Source organism: Neoarius graeffei, chromosome 11, assembly GCF_027579695.1.
Source record: "Neoarius graeffei isolate fNeoGra1 chromosome 11, fNeoGra1.pri, whole genome shotgun sequence".
Taxonomy (NCBI): domain Eukaryota; kingdom Metazoa; phylum Chordata; class Actinopteri; order Siluriformes; family Ariidae; genus Neoarius; species Neoarius graeffei.
In genome coordinates this window covers 41297519-41316187 of record NC_083579.1, presented here as the reverse complement: position 1 = coordinate 41316187, position 18669 = coordinate 41297519, and the positions used below count along the sequence as shown (strand labels likewise).

The 18669-nt window shown below is 40.1% G+C and overlaps 1 protein-coding gene across 3 annotated transcripts; it reads left to right on the top strand.

Annotated features, from left to right (window-relative positions):
* Positions 1-493: 493 nt before the first annotated feature.
* Positions 494-18518, top strand: traf3 (TNF receptor-associated factor 3). Of its 3 annotated transcripts, none has more exons than XM_060933931.1 (12): positions 494-843; positions 8861-9075; positions 11522-11573; positions 11677-11781; positions 12123-12281; positions 12711-12791; positions 12927-13001; positions 13240-13332; positions 13575-13715; positions 14079-14250; positions 14825-15418; positions 16966-18518. In XM_060933931.1, the coding sequence occupies exons 2-11, from the start codon at positions 8864-8866 to the stop codon at positions 15394-15396; spliced, it is 1662 nt and encodes a 553-aa protein (XP_060789914.1). In that variant the 5' UTR covers positions 494-843; positions 8861-8863; the 3' UTR covers positions 15397-15418; positions 16966-18518. The 3 variants fall into 3 exon arrangements, with proteins under 3 accessions (XP_060789914.1, XP_060789913.1, XP_060789912.1); XM_060933930.1 differs by lacking the exon at positions 16966-18518 and adding an exon at positions 1433-1648 and having other exon boundaries at positions 14825-15501; XM_060933929.1 differs by lacking the exon at positions 16966-18518 and having other exon boundaries at positions 14825-15501.
* The last annotated feature ends 151 nt before the right edge of the window (positions 18519-18669 follow it).

Here is an 18669-nt window from a genome sequence, read left to right as displayed (position 1 = left end):
GCACAGCTGAAAACAGTTGAGCTCTTTAGAGAAGCTCTGGAGCATCACATTTGTGGGGTCGATTAAATGCTCAAAATGGCCAGAAAAATGTCTCGACTATATTTTCTATTCATTTTACAACTTATGGTGGGAAATAAAAGTGTGACTTTTCATGGAAAACACAAAATTGTCTGGGTGACCCCAAACTTTTGAACGGTAGTGTAAGTGATTTGTTGTCAGTCTGTTCATCCAGCAGGCTTAATGTTACAGCCAAAATGAAGTGGAAAAAGAGGAAATTCTATATTTATTTTTATTTAAAAATAATCATCCTGTTCATTTTGCCCGACCGCGCAGACGCAGACAGGGCGCGTGAGAGACTGACGAACAGAGTGCAGCTTCGTCCAATCAGATCGCGCTCCCTCTACCGAAGTTTGCGCGTGCGCACAGCGCCCTCTCGTGCTCACTCAATGGCGTCCTTTTACTACGGGTTTTTTTTTTTTTTTGACGGGGATTTCCTGAGGAAGTCGGAGCGAGGGGGCTTTCCAGTTACTCGAATTGACATCAACAGCGCACAAGGCTTCAACGCTGGTGGATTTTTGAGCTTCTCTCCGGCCCAAATTGCGCACTTTTCTCTCTCCAGACTGGACCTCCGACCATGAGCAGGTCTGGTGTGTCGGCGGCCGCAGCCCGAGTGAGAGTCCCTGAGGGCGGCTGTGTGTGAAGCGCCGCCGTTGGAGACGTTTCTCGGTGTCTGGGAGCGTTCATGAAGCGGACTGGACAAACCGCCGAGACTCCGGCTGTGCTACGTTGTTCTGAGGAGAAAACCAGTGCTGCGGTATCGGACGACGTCCATAACTGATTCATGTAAGTGGTGTGAATGTTGGGGTTTGTGAGTCCACGTTTAGCGGTGGTGTGAGGAGCTGCTTTGAGTTAGCAACAACCTGTGTATCAAGGCAAACCCAGAGGAGCCATGGGCTCATTTAACCACAAAGCTATGTGGCTAGAACCCAAAAGTTACCTCTTTTAGGCAGGCCTGCCTCGCTGGATATCATTTCAAGAGGTTTTATTTAAAATAAAAACACCCAACCTATCATATTAATAAATAATAATCACAATTTAATGGGATAAATAAGCAACCAAACAGACCAGCTAGCCTTAAACCTCCTAAATCTGCTCAGAAGTGGTGCCTCCAGTCAGTCAGTCAGCTCTTCACCAACATCAACCCCAGACATATTTGGACTGGTTTTTTTTTTTTTCCCCCCTGGCTCATGGATGACAAGTTTCTCCCTCATTCATCGCAGACCTGAAGGTTTTCTTTTTTCTTCTCTCCAAACCCTCCTTCTCAGCAGATTCACCTTTACCAAGGATGGGTTCAGTTACATGGAAAACCTGTCTCCTCCACTATCATCATGCTGTGTTGTGTGTTTTTTTTTTTCTTTTCTTTTTGACCTAGGGAAAAAAAAAAAGTCTGGTTCAGGCCTGATGGAAAAACCGTGATGACACACTACCGAGTTTAACTCTGCTGGATTCATGATTTGTGCTGAGGCATTGTCAGGAGGAGGAGGAGGAGGAGGATGTTGGGGTTACTTTTGATCACTGGGTGCTCTTTTTCACTTCACAACCTGGCCCATTTGAATCTGACATCTGTTGAACTCTCAGAATAAACACGGTAAGGTCCCCTGACATGCTCCAGTGCGTGCGCGCACACACTCTTTCTTTTGGGACCAGCAAAGGTGCTCCGTTCTCACACACACACGTTCAGACGTATGTTTATCTTGGCATGATGTATATATTTGGAGCTCATCACTTATTTACAAATCACAATCATTTGTCAGCATTCAAATACAACCATTACTGGAAATAAATTGTGTGTCAGTACCACTTGATCTCTTCCTCTGTTGAAAGGTCAGACGAGAATAGGCTGATATTCCCCTTTAGACTTTTGTTTCATTTTTGCTATGATTTCTCTGGCAGTGCATGCATGTTCAAAGAAAACCTCCTTTACCTGGACGCCATTCAGCCCTGAACTTACACTCTTGGTGGATTGGGTTACACTCTTCCCCGCCAGCTCTTTCTGGTGTTAAATTCTGTCCAACTCGGATGTGGAGCTTTGGGTGAGACAGCACAAATGGCCTCTCTGCATCAGAATTGTTGCTTTTTATCTTTTTGAGGCAAGTTAGATACTTTGTGTGTTCAGCCACGTACAGGTCCATTCAGAGGGTTTGTATTGCAGTTATAGGAATAGATTTGGTCAATGATAAGGATTAAGAACAGAAATTTAAATATAGGCCGCTGAAGTATCGGAACGTTAATCTCTGTTGATCTGTGGAATTTCCTGATTTAAAAAAATGAGAAATGGGGTTTATAAGCACTTTGTTCAGTCAGATATATCCTCTGACAATTCTTTGAGTGAGAGTAATTAGCGTGGCATTTCTTTTAGAGTACTAGAATAGTAAAGTAGTATCTATCTATCTATCTATCTATCTATCTATCTATCTATCTATCTATCTATCTATCTATCTATCTATCTATGCATGCATGCATGATGGGCTATGAGATTTGCCTGTCTCTAACATGAATTGCTTATGTACTGTGTGTGTGTGTGTGTGTGTGTGTGTGTGTGCGCGTGTTGTCAGCAATGATTGCAAGTAATGAGACAGCAAAGTGAAAAGCCCCTGAAATGTTCCTGTAAGCTCCTAGAGAACTACACATATTGGTCAACCAGTAATACATTTGCCTTCCCCAGGATGGTTTTGACTGTTATTTCATTTCTGTCTCATGCGATGATGCAGAATATTCGATACCCCAGTTTTGATTTAAAGAAAAAAAAAAAAGCCCAGGATGATTGAAATAGAGATGCAAATACGTCAAAAAAAAAAAAAGCACAATCAAAATGGAGTTTCTCAGTAACTTGGACACTGGAATATATGATGTATTTGTGTGTGTGTCATATATGATATGAGCGATTCCATTAGATGGATAACTTTTTATTTAGCTCATGTTTCTCTGTTAGCACCTCAGTTCCTACGTGCTCTCAACAGATGATTAAGCATCTTCTTATGACGCAGCAGACAGTCTTGTACACTTGGGTCACACCGCAGCTGTGCGCTTGTGTTTGGGAGGTGTTACATGCACCATACTTGCATCACAATTCCTTTGTTCATCCACATGTAATTTTTATTTATATTTTTATACATATATTTGTGTGTATATATAATTTCCACTGCCGTTATTTAATTTATTTATAAATAGGATCAGCTATCTTTTTTTTTTAAATATATAATTGCAGTGTAATGGAAATTCTGTACAACACTTTCAGATGTAAAGATTCTCTTTGTCATACTTCCACACTGATGGCGTGATGACCTCTTGTCTAGTTTTAAAATGACAGTCTTTAGTACTCATTAGGAAGTCATGCAAAGTGATTTGTGCAAGTCACACTGGCTTTTGAAGCTCCCTGATAATAAACGGCTTATTACAGCTTGGCAAGGGGCTGCCAAGACCCTTGACACACACACGTATATAAAATGTGAGTGTATCACAAAGAGTCATAAAAAAAAAACCCTACCCTAATAATACCCTATTCATGGCCACCATGAAGCCGATTCAGATTTCCAAGCCTGTAATATAATTTTCTCTTTTGTATATATGTGAATATGTTAGAACAGTATCTATGAACACAGGGCAGTACGGTGTTGTCACACAACTCCGCAGTTCAATGCTGAGTTCGGGTTACTGCGTGCGGAGTTTTGCATGTGCTCCCAGTGTCTGCGTGGGTTTCCTCTGGGTTCTCAGGTTTCCTCTGCTCTCCTAAGAAACATGCCAGTGTGCAGATCGGCTGTGCACGGTGCTCTGTGATGAAGTGGCATATCCCTGACTTGTGTCTGGTGTTCTGGATCCGTCACAACTCTGACCAGGTTAAAGTGCCTCCTGAAGATGAATGACCACTTTCTCACGTAATACCATAATGTGATCAAACACGTTCAGGGTTTTTGTTTTTGTTTTTTTCTCTTGCAAAAAGCTAATTTTGTATTATTCACATTTCTTAGAAAACTCTTAGTCCAAGACTTATTTTTTTTTTAAGTATGTCCTCAGTTTGCATGCGACTAAAATACAAGCTTCCTAGTGCTTGATCTGCATGGTCTGTTTTTTCTTTCTCCTCCGACCCTTTTTTTTTTTTTTAATTCCCCCCCCCCCCCCCCCCCCCCCCCATAATTGTGCTCTTATATGTTCGCCTGACTTGTGGTAAGCTTGAATTGAAAAAGCACTGCAGTGTAACTCCAACAGCATAACTGTGGCAGTGTCTGTCAAAGGCATTTCATGTTGGGCTGTGTGGCATTGCTGGGACCTTCCTCTGCGCGTGGTTTAGTGAGGTACTTGGCTCCAATGAGATATTATTAGTGCTAAAGAGTTATGCCTGTTATGAAGGGGTTTCCCAGGCTGTGAGCTGCTGGTCAGGAACTCTTGATGTGGCAATGCAAGGCTGGAGTTTAAGCTTTTGAAAATGGAGCAGGAGATGACGGGAACTTCTCTGTCTGCTGATCTATAAACAGTGTTGGAGTAGATTCTTTGTGTGCGTGTGTAAGACAGAAACACTGATGCCTTACAGAGCTCAGTATGGTCTAAAATCACAAGCCATTTCTGTTTGTGTCCCACTGCTTCAGTGATGGCCACGTTACAGGCCAGGCTTACAGGACAGTGGCGTTCAGCACTTTTGAGTATGGGCTTTTTGTGTTTTGACATCTGACTCATCAGCTCAATATCATGCCCTACCTGCATTGGATCTACAGAGACAAAAAGGGATTGGTGAGACTGAGAGAGGCCTGGGGCAGTTTTTGTAAACTTGGTTATCATTTCTCTTCAAACATAACTAGAGCTATGTACTTGCAGACTCTGAACTTAAGGAAGTTATCAAATTCAAAGGTAGGAATCCACTCTTCTGCAAATTCGGTTCATGTTTGTGATCCTGACAACTGACCCCATATGTTTTTAAAAAGTAGAGAGAGGGAAAGAAAAGGGCAATGATCCAGATTCTCATTTTCCTAAAAATGCTTGAATATTATGAAGGTGATGTCAAAGTCCTTCCCACGCCTTACAGTACCTGGTATTCCTAGGCAGTCTCCCACTCAAGTACTAACCAGGCCCAACCTGTATGTGGCGCATCGGGCGGCGCCGATCTCCGTTTCCATAGCCCTCGGCCTCTCGCCTATTACATAGCTAGGGTTACAGTGGGGGGCTAGTCCTCTGGTAACCACGAGAGTTTAACTCCCCATGCACATCTGAAGGTGATGGGTGAATGCTTAAAGCTGCTGATTGGGCTACTGATCAGAAGGTTGTGAGATCAAATCTCAGAAAGTCCCTTAACCTCAACTGCTCAGTTGAATCCTGTAGCCATGTTGGATAAAAATGTCAGCCAAAATGAGTTAAATGTTAAAAACAAACATATATACACACATGAGTGATTGCTAGCCAACTTGTAATTGTAAAGAAATTGACTCAGGTCAGGTCACGTAAATTCCCGGTACATGTAGCTGTCAGTGAAGAACTTCTCTTCAAATGAACTGACGCGTAAAACAAATGAGTTGCTGATTATTTTTCCTCACTAGTTCACTTTTTTTTTTTATATCAAGCACATAACACATCCTGCTCCTGGAATAATCCACTACTTGTCTGGCAGTGCATTTACAAGCGGCAGAATACGGCTCCCTTCTTCATCCCCGTCGGGCATAATGTGTACAATTGTACACATGAAATTCCATAGCGTTTTTCCTTGTGTCCAAAGGGGTTATAAGAGCTGATAAGAAAATGGCAGACATATTAAGCTTCTGGATGTATTACATATTAAGCTTTTACTCTTGGGTGAGCTGATTTCTTGATTCCATAACATTTTTTTTTTTTTTACCTTGATTTTAGCAACATTGGGAAGCTTGTATGACTTTGTTTTTCATCGACGCAGGAAATGCAGCTCTGTTTTGGTGGTTAGTGGGCTAAATTAAAATTGATACCAAAGTGAATTCTTCAAAAACAACCTAAATAAATGTCTTGATAAAGAAGTAAACGTACAAATAATGACTCCAATATGAATTTTACGTTGCGTTACATTTGCATACAACAATGCAAATTAAAGGAAATAATCTTTACATAAATAAAACCATTGCAACCGCTTATCCTATGCAGGGTTGCAGGCAAATTGGAGCCTATCCCAGCTGACTATAGGCAAGAGACGGGGTACACCCTGGACAAGTCGCCAGGTCATCGCAGGGCTGACACATAGAGATGAACAACCATTCACACTCACGGTTACACCTACGGTCAATTTAGAGTCACCAGTTAGCCTAACCTGCTTGTCTTTGGACTGTGGGGGAAACCGGAGCACCCAGAGGAAACCCACACGGACACGGGGAGAACATGCAAACTCCGCACAGAAAGGCCCTCGTCGGCCGCTGGGCTCAAACTCAGGACCTTCTTGCTGTGAGGTGACAGCGCTAACCACTACACCACCGTGCCGCCCGTAAATAAAACATTTTTGCATAAATAAAAGTCCAGGTGACGGGTCTAAAACTATAAAAGCAATGAAAACAAGCTGCAGAAACGGCAACATTTAAAATAAAACTTAAATTAAAGTTTAAAAAGCTTACTATTATATGCACCACACACATGGCCCAATTTACAGAAAATGTAGACTGGGTTTAGGGATGCATGACCTGTTGAGAGCTGATGGGTTTCACTCTAACTTCGCTGATACTGGTGCTTGCTTCAGGTTTGGTTTTGGCTGGAGATGATAGAAAAGAGTGCTTCCCCGAGTGTCTCCATCTCATCTCATCTCATTATCTCTAGCCGCTTTACCCTGTCCTACAGGGTCGCAGGCAAGCTGGAGCCTATCCCAGCTGACTACGGGCGAAAGGCGGGGTACACCCTGGACAAGTCACCAGGTCATCACAGGGCTGACACACAGACACAGACAACCATTCACACTCACATTCACACCTACGGTCAATTTAGAGTCACCAGTTAACCTAACCTGCATGTCTTTGGACTGTGGGGGAAACCGGAGCACCCGGAGGAAACCCACGCGGACACGGGGAGAACATGCAAACTCCACACAGAAAGGCCCTCGCCGGCCACAGGGCTCGAACCTGGACCTTCTTGCTGTGAGGCGACAGCGCTAACCACTACACCACCGTGCCGCCCCCGAGTGTCTCCATGTTGAAGAAAAAGCACTACTGCCACAGCATGAGACAGGATTACTACCAATTTGGGTAGAATATATACAGTATGTTCCCTGAGGTTATTTCTACAGGTCCTTAATAATACATAAAAAAATGGAGTTTTTTCACATGCGGGATCATTCAGGGGAAAATTACTGACTTAACACATTCGGCGAGGACTAAAACCCTGAAATGTATGACCCTGCTACTTTACAAATGCATTACATTAGTCTTTGTAGTGACACTTTGCCCTTATGTGAAGGCAGCTGACTCTGTTGGTTGTCTGTATTCAGGCACTTTATTCTGTAAACACCTTTTTCTCTCTGGGATTTTTTTTTCTCCCTATTTGAATATCTTGTAATACGTCTCAAAAGCTTTACTGAAGAGACAACCCTCAGCTTTTAGTTACTGCTCTCCTAAGAACAGACAATCTGGGAGGCACTGGCACAGAAAAAAGGCAAATTGCAGTTCACTTGCTTTTAGCTGTTTCATTTTTCTTTTCATATTGCTTTTTTTTTTTAAATTTCTGCACAATTTTTGTTCAGCTTATTTTTTAAATGTTCCCTTTGCTCTGCAAATTAAAATAAAATTCTCATGGCACGTTTAATAATGGACGTCGTCACAAAGCAACTTTTACAGAAAGTCAGATGTAGATCCTTAATGAGCAAGACGGTGACAAGGAAAAGCTCTCTGATATGAGACGAAGAAGAAACCCATCATCTTCTGGGTGACACTGGGTAGAGGGATTGTAATAATTTCCATTACTTTATACTTTGGATGTTGTGTATTCATATTATTACGGTATTAGATATAAAATTAGGCTGTGGATTGACTAAAAGCGTGAAGCAATGATGGGCTGCCAAAATGAGCCGCGAGGTGCAAACTGAGCCAAAGGACACAAGTAAATCAGTCCTCAGCCAATGTTTTTTGTTTTGTTTAATTATGTGTCGTGAGAAAACAACCCAAACCAAATAGAAAACGAACTAAAAATATCAATTTTGCTCTGATTCGGACTCGGCAGCTACTGTTTGGACTTCTAGGTGTGAAGCCACCTTTAGACAAATGCAGCACGTGCCTGAATACAACAATGTAGTCAAGAAAATTCTTGATAATGTTTGTAGCCTTTAAATAGGATTCTGTAGTTTGCAGGACGCTGCATTTTCACACCTGGCTTTTGAGACATTTGTTTCCATTTGGATTTGGTTTTGTTGTGGTTCAGAAATAGTTTTTCCTTTCTTATTCCTTTTCGTATGCCTTCAGGGTGCAGTATAGTGGAATATCATGCCTGAGTGATCTCGAACATGTAAGTCTGGTGGTTTTCCAGCAGTCCAAAATAATTGTTGATCAGTAGGTGGCTTTTTAAACTTTCCAGTTAGCAGCCAAAACATGACTGCTTTGATGGCGTTAAAGCATGACATTTTTGGAAATTTCCCCAACTTCAAGGGGTGAGCTCATCATCCCTAGGGCTTGGTGACCGCATCCAAAAATGGCCTCCCGTTGAAAATGATGTAAAATACATACAATATGGCAACTCCTTATTAGGTTGCAAAGATGATTATTTAATACCTGGTGGTTTCCATGTATATCAGGACTGTAATTGGTATTCAGCTACACAAGAACCGTAGCACGTTTGGGAAGGTAACTTGTCCGTTTGTGTTTGTCCTCTGTTGCAGGTCATGTCCTTGCCGCGCCGTGTGGACGGGCGGGAGCAGCAGATTGCTCTGCAGCAGCAGCCCTTCCTCCCGCTGCTTGGTGGTTTTCAGGACCACTTCGTCATGCCTCCCGAGCCCAAGTACTGCTGCGAGTACTGCCGCATGGTGCTGTGTAATCCTCGGCAGACTGAGTGTGGACACCGCTTCTGCGAGAGCTGCATTAACCAGCTGCTTAGGTTGGGCCACTTCTAACTTTCAGTCATTACTCCATGTACTATCACGATATCATGTGGTTATTATCATGAAGAAAATATTTTCTGAGTTGATGACTTACTGCATTTTGTGATCAATTTAAAAGACTTATGAGAGAAATGCTTGAGTGTGTCAGGGGGATTAAGGATGAATTTATTAAACAAGAATAAATTCAGCCTGAAGCTTACATATGAGTGATTCCACACTTATGGGTACTGAAATGGGGACATGAACTTATTCACCTAAAACCATTTCTTTTTTTACCATCAGCTCACAAAACATGTAATCTTTAATGAATATGTTAAAAGATAACTTTAATTTTCTGAGATGTAATAAAAACATATTTATATGCCAAAGTCAAGCCTATGAGTTCCAAAATGATGTCTGTTACATTACTTCTGTTACGATTGTCCATCTCGCGTCTGTTACAAATTAATTACAATCTAGCTATATACCATGTTAATCTTATTGAAAGAATGTGTATGTTTATTCTACTACACATGTTTATTAATTATATTTGCTAAAACATCACCTTCCTATGTTTCAAAAAGTAATTCTACATTGTTAAAATTGAGAATATATAAGTCCACAACACTTCTGTTACGTTCTGACTTTGGCATATAAATATGTTTTTATTACATCTCAGAAAATTAAAGTTATCTTTTAACATATCATTCATTAAAGATTACATGTTTTGTGACCTGATGGTAAAAAAAAGAAATGGTTTTAGGTGAATTTTTAAAAATAAGTTAATGTCCCCATTTCAGTACCCATAAGCGTGGAATCACTCATGTAAAGAAACGTCAAAACATTATTTTCAAAACACTGATGGCAATTATAAGTTTGATATTTTGAAACCATTTAAGCCAGGGGTGGGCAATTATTTTTTCCATGGGGCCACATGAGAAACAGAAAATTTTGTGGAGGGCCGGACCAAAAGGCTGAACTAAATTCTGCATAATATTAATTATATTTCTTTATATAAAGCAGTAAATAACATTGTTTTTACAAGTTGCTAAGACTGGTAAGAGTCTGGAAAAAACGAGGTTGCCTTACAAAAAATGTCATTTATTCAATCAAATTTCCCAAAACAATGGTTAACAAAATGTGAACGTTTGTACCTTTTTTTTTTTTCCAGTCACATTCACCCCAAAACACAATAAAGACATCACAATATTGTCTTTCTACTCCAAATATCAAGCAAGATACATCATATTATAATAATGATGATACCGTGTCGATTCGGTGTAGGTATCAGATCGGCTCGGGCTCCGGCGCCTGCTGGTGACGTCACACTATGTGATTGGCTGGACCGTTTGAAGGATGAAGTACAAGTTTGTGGTTGGTCTGGACAAATTACGGAAGTAGTTATCGTGGGATTAGGTTTCGTGGGATTTCATGTCATGTTCATGTCGCGCGCATTGCGTTTTTGTTGAACACAACTTCAAAATAAAAGCAATGCACATTCAGTCCATGCATGAGGTAAAATTAGAAAATACGTTTATTTTGTAATTTCTAATTAACCTTACGCGGGCCGGTCAGAATGAACCAAAGGGCCGGATGCGGCCCGCGGGCCGTAAAATGCCCAGGTCTGATTTAAGCTATAAAGAAAGTAAAATGATGTCTTAATAATTTTGTTTTCATAATTACCCCTGGCCAGTGTAGAGCATTTATCTGTTCATGTAAACACAAAAGAGTAATTAATTCTCTCCCCCAAGCACATTTAGCTGCTCTGTGGCTATGTCCAAATAATAAATTTTGTAATTTATACATTTTTTATTTTGTAATAAATAAATTTTAAATAAATTTAGTTTTAAAATGTATCACTTTTGCTATGTTTATGCCTGGCATCCACACTACTGTGGAGTTTTCAAGCCCCAAAAACAGAGACTTTTGGAAAGACCTGTTTTAGTTTGAAAACTCCAGGGTTGTATTTTAGTCTCGACAAACAAAAGCAGAGACTTTTTGAAACAATGACTCAGACACCCTTGTTGACCTCACATTAAACTTGGAGGACCAGTTAGTGAAATATTTACAAAAGCAGGCTACTTGCAGGCAGTGGGAATCCCGAAACCAGAGAGACTGGAGAGTGCGCCAGCACCTGATCCGAGACGATTTTCCCCATGCGTACCTACCGTTTAAAATAAATAAATAAAAAACCCTCAAGAAAAAGCCCATCATGTGAAATGAACTAACTAAAAACTGTCACCACGTTTTTATTTCCAGAATCATTAAAATATTTATTTAGTGTTCACTTGACCACTGATGGAGTCTTAGACTTGAAACGTTTTAACAGATGAAAGTATAACAGAATGTTGTTGAACACTCACTTTGTATAAGAGCATGCGCTACAGGATAGTGGTTACTGCATATGATATTAAAGGCCTTTTTTTTTAAATTAATTTTATTTATTTTAATTAATTCCTTCAGTAAACCGAATCCAGTGTGTCCAGCTGATATGGAGCCATTATCTCAAGATAAAGTAAGCCCCTCCCCATTATATAGCTGTTACCAAACTTGTAACTGAAAGCAGAAAGGCTGAGAGTGGGTGAGCGTAATGCAACTTTTTGTTTCTTTGTGGTCAGATATTTCGTGATGTTTGCTGCCATAGAGAGATTATGACCTTGAAAGTCTACTGCCGCAGTGCGAAAAACGGATGTAAAGAACAAATGAGTTTACAGCAGGTTACGGTAAGTTTCTTTTCAGTACGCTCTTTTTAGTTGCATGATATTGGATGTTTATTATATAAATATAAATATTTTAATGTATAATAATAAAGACTGATTTTAATCTTTCTATAATTAAAAAAAAAAACAGCTGCCGTTCACATAAAATTGTACATACAGGTTAATGGCTGTATTGAAAATCCTGCCTATTACACTATAATACATTTTCTGTACATTGTTGGTCTCAGGAAGGGGGGAATAATGATTTTCTGATGATCCTTACTCAAATTAATCTGTCTTCTCCTTTATTCCCTTCTACATCCCTGTCCCCATCTCCCTCTGTGTCTCCCTCTTTGGACCATCAGGACCATTTGAACATGTGTGAGTACTTTGAGGTGCCCTGTCCGTTGTGTAAAGAGAAGATTATGAGGAAGGACATGCCTGAACACTTGAGCCGCAAATGCAAATACCGTGAGACCACCTGTGAATTCTGCAAACACAAAATGGCCTTAACAGAGCTACAGGTACTTTTAAAAAAAAAAAAAAAAAAGCTGCTTAACCCAGTCAGTGCTCTTTTATCTAACAATGATGTGGATTCTTGATGTGTGTTTTTTTTTTTTTTTGGTAAATTAATTCTAAAGTGTAGTTCATTGTTTTATTAGTAGTTCCTCTGTGTTGAATATCTCCCTTCTTTCGTGCCAAAAATGTCCCGTGACGTTTTGGTTTCACATTCGTCCTGGGAACTTTAGGGGAATCTCCTGTAAGACATTTTGAGAATACTGGTCCTCGTGCTTCATCAAAAATTGTGGAAGTAGTTACCGTACTTAATTGAGCTGTGGGAAGTCCTAGGAAGTCTAGGTGAAGCGTTTTTGGTCTTATCTTGTGATTAGAATGATTACTTACACTGCGGTTCGGTCTCTCTCTCTCTCTCTCTCTCTCTCTCTCGTATCTAGAAACACAAAGAAACAGTTTGTCCTGCATTTCCAGTAGCATGCCCTAATCACTGTTCATATTCGTCCATTTTAAGAAGCGAGGTAAGAATGAAGTTGGTCAGTTTGATTTATGTGCTTAAACTGTTTTAATATCTAGTGATATTTTTATTTAATGTCTCGTTATGTACTTTTGTCGACAGTTGTCTTCAATTTTCATTCTTCATTTTCCTCTTGTAGCTGTCCATTCACCAGCAAGACTGTCCAAAGGCCCAAGTCACATGCTCGTTCTTTCGTTTTGGCTGCACCTACAAGGTGGTTACTTGTTGCTGATCTGAGACACCTAAAAGCAGTTTTAGTCGATTTAAAACTCATGGTTATCTTAACTAACTTTTTTTCTTATTATATAATTACTAGCTTAGCTATGCTGCTAATATCCTTGTTAATATTGATAGGTCTTTAGGTCTGAATGAGTGATTATGGCTTTAAGGTATAAGAACACAATCAAAAAGACTGTGTGTGTATCTATATATTAACATATTGTAAATTCCAGGGTCTGAACCAGGAAATGAGGGAGCACGAGTCAAGCTTTGCCTCAGAACACTTGCGACTGATGGTAGCCAGAAGCAACATGCTTGAGGCCAAGGTAGGGAAGCTTTACTATTTATGTTGAATTTTATAGCGATATTAAAGTTGCAAGGGGCTGGATTTATGTGCAATAACAGCAGGAGTATAATAAATATTATAATAATTTAGTAAGACTTGCGTATGAGCACTGATCTCTGGTCCAAAATTACAGTGGCTCGGGTATATCAAGACTTGTAGATGTCAGAGTTTCAGTTTATCTCGTTCATCTGGAATCTTTTTCGCAAATACTTGTTTGTGTAGGTGGAGGATGTGAAGAACGAACTATTGGAACGCTACAAGGTTCTCCCGAGTCTGAGCAGTCGTCTTACGGAAGTGGAGGAGCAGTATAAAGATATGAGGGAGAAATACAGGCAGATGGAGCAGAAACTCTCCAGCATGCAGGTGAGAATGGACAAGAATGTTTCGCTTGCTCCGAACCGGTCACCTGATCTGCATTTGCATATCACACCTTGAGTGGGCCTTCCCCTCATACAGCTATGAACCCAGAGGGCACTTACTACTTTGCCAAAATAAATGACTGTTACGAGTTTGATGTTGGCAGTCCTTGCACAAAAGCCCAAATTAGTTGTTAATAAACAGTGATTAGGAATATTTCTTAACGCCTGATGAATTAGTGCAAATATATAATTTGTTGCATATGATCTAATGCCATTGTATGTTTGTTTGCTGACCAAATAAGTCCAGTTTTCAGTAGTAGGTAGTATTTGTGTTCTCAGCGTAACAAAAATTGTGATGTGCATGCAGAAGCTAATGAGCGCACACTCGGAGAAGCTGCTGGAGATAGAGCTGAGGGAACTGCAGCCATTGAGGCTCATGCGTGAGGAAGTGGAAGCTCTGAGGGGTGCCGTGGAGAACATGCGCTCCGTTGTAGCATCACTCGACTCTGTCCGCACTGGTCCTGGTACCCACACGCTGAGTGAGTGTCACCTCTGCATGTCTGATGTATATAGAGCTACTAAATTACCTAATGATCCAACCACAAACTAGTGCATTTTGGTGAATAAGTCCATATCATGGATAGATGCCCCACACTTGCATTCCTTATTCAGGAAAAGTTTCATACTGCAAAATTTACTTATACTCTTGATCCTCAGGAATGCCCAAATATGAATGTATAGTGTGTGAAATTAAGTTTCTAAATTACATTACGTTAATGGCATTTAGCAGATGCTCTTATCCAAAGTGACATACCCAGAGCAGCCTGGGGTTAGGTACCTTGCTCAAGGGCACATCAGCCATTCCTGTTGGTCCAGGGAATCGAACTAGTGACCTTTTGGTCCCAGAACTGCTCCTCTAACCATTCGGCCATGACTTCCCGAATAAGCAGTACACGTATAAATACAAGCTTAACAGTACAGTACTAAATAAAATGGCTCTCCAGAAATGTTATTAGCACTGCCTACACTGTGGAAAAACTTCATAAAAATGTCATTTGTATTTAATTGAAGTGATTTTGATGCATGCTTTACGTTGTTCTGTACCAATTCCAGCCTCGTTAGAGACACAGCTGTCACGGCATGATGAGCTGCTCAGTGTGCATGATATCCGTTTGGCCGACATGGACCTTAAGCTGCAGGTGCTGGAGACGGCCAGCTTTAACGGAACTCTTATCTGGAAGATTCGTGACTACAAACGGCGCAAACAAGAGGCGGTGGCTTCTAAAACATTGTCGCTTTACAGCCAGCCCTTCTACACGGGCTATTTTGGCTACAAGATGTGCGCACGTGTTTACCTGAACGGTGATGGCATGGGAAAGGGCACACACCTGTCACTCTTCTTCGTGGTTATGCGTGGTGAGTATGACGCGCTGCTGCCATGGCCTTTCCGCCAAAAGGTGACGCTCATGTTGATGGACCAGGGTCCTGCACGCAAGCACCTGGGTGATGCCTTTAAGCCTGATCCAAACAGCAGCAGCTTCCGGCGGCCCACAGGGGAGATGAACATTGCCTCGGGCTGTCCACTCTTTGTCGCTCAGACTGTGCTGGAGAACGGCACCTACATCAAAGATGACACCATCTTCATCAAAGTCACAGTGGACACTTCAGACCTGCCTGACCCATGACACCTGGGCAGTTATCCCATTGGTCAGTACCACTGTCATTTTTTCATGTCACTGAAACAAAAGTGCTAAATATTTGAAATAAATATTTCATTGGTCTGTACCACACCCCTTTAAACTGTCACTTTAGGTCTAATGTTAGGTTTGAACACTCCTGAAGGTCTATCACTAATTAACAGTTATCCGCTAAAGGTGAAGTGAATATCAGTGAACAGCAAGTCGAGGCCGAGGTTATTATTCACTGAGCCTGAGGTGTATAAATACACAGGTGATTATTTCAGTAAAAGAGAAATTGTATGAAAACCCTCATTTCAAACTTCAAAACTGGCATGCAAATGTAATACGTGCAGACTTGTTACTCATCTACGCCGAGTCACATAAAATACTTTGTTTTGAAATCGATAAAATAAATCACGATTCCACCTTCCCTGTGAATAGTTTTAGACCAAACTTCCTAGCATCTTTAGTGCTTTTAGGAACAGCATTTTCTTTCGTAATTTGTAATTCTTCCTCACTTACCGTGACAAAGTGATTGAGCAACTTGGCAAAACGGCCGCCTAAGTGATCATCAAGAAACAGTCCGAATCTCTCGACCAATCGGCGCGCGCGATTTTTCTATAATCACCTGCGTATTTATACTAACCAGAAATATAACTGCAACTGTAGCACAAATGCAGGGTGATTCAGAAACGTGTTAACACCTATATGACACTACAGCATTGTAACACTGTTACACAGGAGGTTAGGTTACTAATTATGGGCTTTAAAATTTAACTTCATTGCGCTGTCTCCATTGTGCACCACATAAAACGGTGCTCTCGAGCAAAGACGAGAAAACTAAAGAACAATGTTGCCAGTAAGTGCTAACACACTTTTTTTTGAATCACACTGCATCATTTTAAATGACAGCATAAGGGCTGGGTAATATCCGATATCATATCGCTATCATCATGATATTATAATGTCATGACACACTTTTCTAAGTATTGGCATTATTGTCAGGAGTCAGTGCCTTATTTTTTCTTTTAAATCTCTTTTTCTAAAGCCCCACTGGGATCTGACAATTCTGCAAATATAACCTTTGGTCTTTGAAAGAAACTTTCCTTCTTAAATAAGTGCTTTATAAAAGACCAGTGCATTTGAAGTGAAGTTTAAGCCCATAGTTCTGACGTAAGGTAGTGTTAGCATACAGTTAATCACAAATGTGTTGTGTGCTACAACATGCTAAGTTATCAACATTTAAACCTTTTCAAATTAGATCTAGTTTGCTCCCAGTAAAATCAAGAATCCAAGAAAACGTTATACGTTTATCAGTTAAAAGTGAAACTCTTCTCATTTCAGTTACACATATTAATTTCTTGGATTTATTTTCCAGCTCACTCCCTGATAATTAACCCAAAATGGTATTTAAAAGCATTTGAATAGCAGTGTACACTTGGCTGTTAATGACCTGTAAAAATTCAGTTATTCATTTGGAAGGCTTTTATTCAGTCTAGTTTTTACTGAATGTGACTCCACCCACCTCCGCCACTGTAGAGTCCATTTTTATAACAGATTTTTCTGTCATGCCAGAGGGCCCGGTGCTCATCATGGATGTTACGAGGTCACAGGATTGGGGGAAAAACAAAGCAGGAACTGATAAGAAGAATCAACCAAACACACAACCGTGTGCCGAGAGTCTCGGGGTGATGCTCTTGAGACGGTGTAGACGCAGGTTTTTGAGGGACAGTTTGCGCTCTCCTTTGGATCATGACCAGGGTAGGGGAAGTCTCAGATAGCCACAGTATTCATGATGGAATAGAAAAAGCAACGTTTTCACCTCTAAGAAAACAAAAGTATGTCACTGTCCGTGCTGGTAAAGACTGAAAGAAAGAAAATGTTAAATAATGACGCCAACATGAAGAGCTGCCTTTCAGCCAGGAAAAACAAATGAGGAATCCGTTTGTTCTCTGTAACTGACATTATACTTTTTTTTTTTTTTTTTTTTTAAGGATAACAGAGAAAAAAAATGGAGAGGAATATTTCTATTGGAGAAAATTAATGAGTGGGCCTCATTTATCAATCTTTGTGTGTAAATGTTTTCATTAGCTAAAATGATTGAGTATGGTAAATGATTTTCTTCCTACTGCAGTGCACATGTTGATAAATATCAGTCTGCTGTTTTGCATTTAGTGATGCCCACAACACTCCATAAAAGGCAAAGCTCCTAGAGCTGAAAATAAAACGATGACTGAAAAAGAGTGAAAGAATGCCTCCTAAGCATGAAGTGTTTTAAAACTTCCAGTAATGCAGCTCTGCCATTGCGACACTTTGGCTACCATAGACACGCACTAACTCTTCCTCCTTCGAGAGGGTGCTATTTCTTTTCTCCTAATTGAATGGTTAGTGTTATTTGTCACTTAACTTTATGGATTTGCTTTGGATTGACTTCATTCAATTTTGTGTGTAATGGAAGTAAATGATCAATTTAAACTTGACGTATAATTGGAGAAGTTCACATTAGTGAGTCCTTACATGGAAATTCAGACAACCTCGAGCTTCATGAATACCGCATTTATTATGTAAAAGCTCCTCAGAACGATTTATGATTACATGTGTTCGTATCCAGATTGATAAATGAGGCCCAATGTCTGTATTGTAGGCAGTTGATCTGGCAGATAAGCTTTTATATTCAGTGAAAGAGATGCTGTGTATTCCACTGTATCCAGTGATGTTTGGTGGTTTCATAAAAAACAGCTTTCATTTTTGCGTGCCGACGCATTCATAATGAGAACAACAATGTGTATAGAATGTGTTGTGTACGCACGGTGGTAGAACTTTATTTTTTGGTGTACTGGTAATGGACCTGTGCTGTAAAGCATGAAGATGAAAGGAAATCCATGAAACACATTGGGGCAAAAAAAAAAAAAAAGGATTCATGTGAAACCAACGAAACTTTTAAATGAGTTTAATTTCCCAAATGTGTTTACTATTCTGACACATTATTTGTAATGTTAAATATTGATGGATGCTGTGCATCAGAATATATTGTTCTTTTTTAACACCGTTTGTAATACTAGCCTTTAAGTCTACAGCTATGCTGACAAACATTTACAATTAACCAGATCATTTTTCACAAAGGATATTTGCACAAGTATGTTGTTTTTTTGTATGTGTAATGCAAATGTATATGAATATATATAAAAAAAAAAAACCCAAACATTTTACCATATTTCTTTGTTGTCATTTGTGAATTAACGTTATGTTAACTTGCCTCACAGTAATCCACAGTTTAGG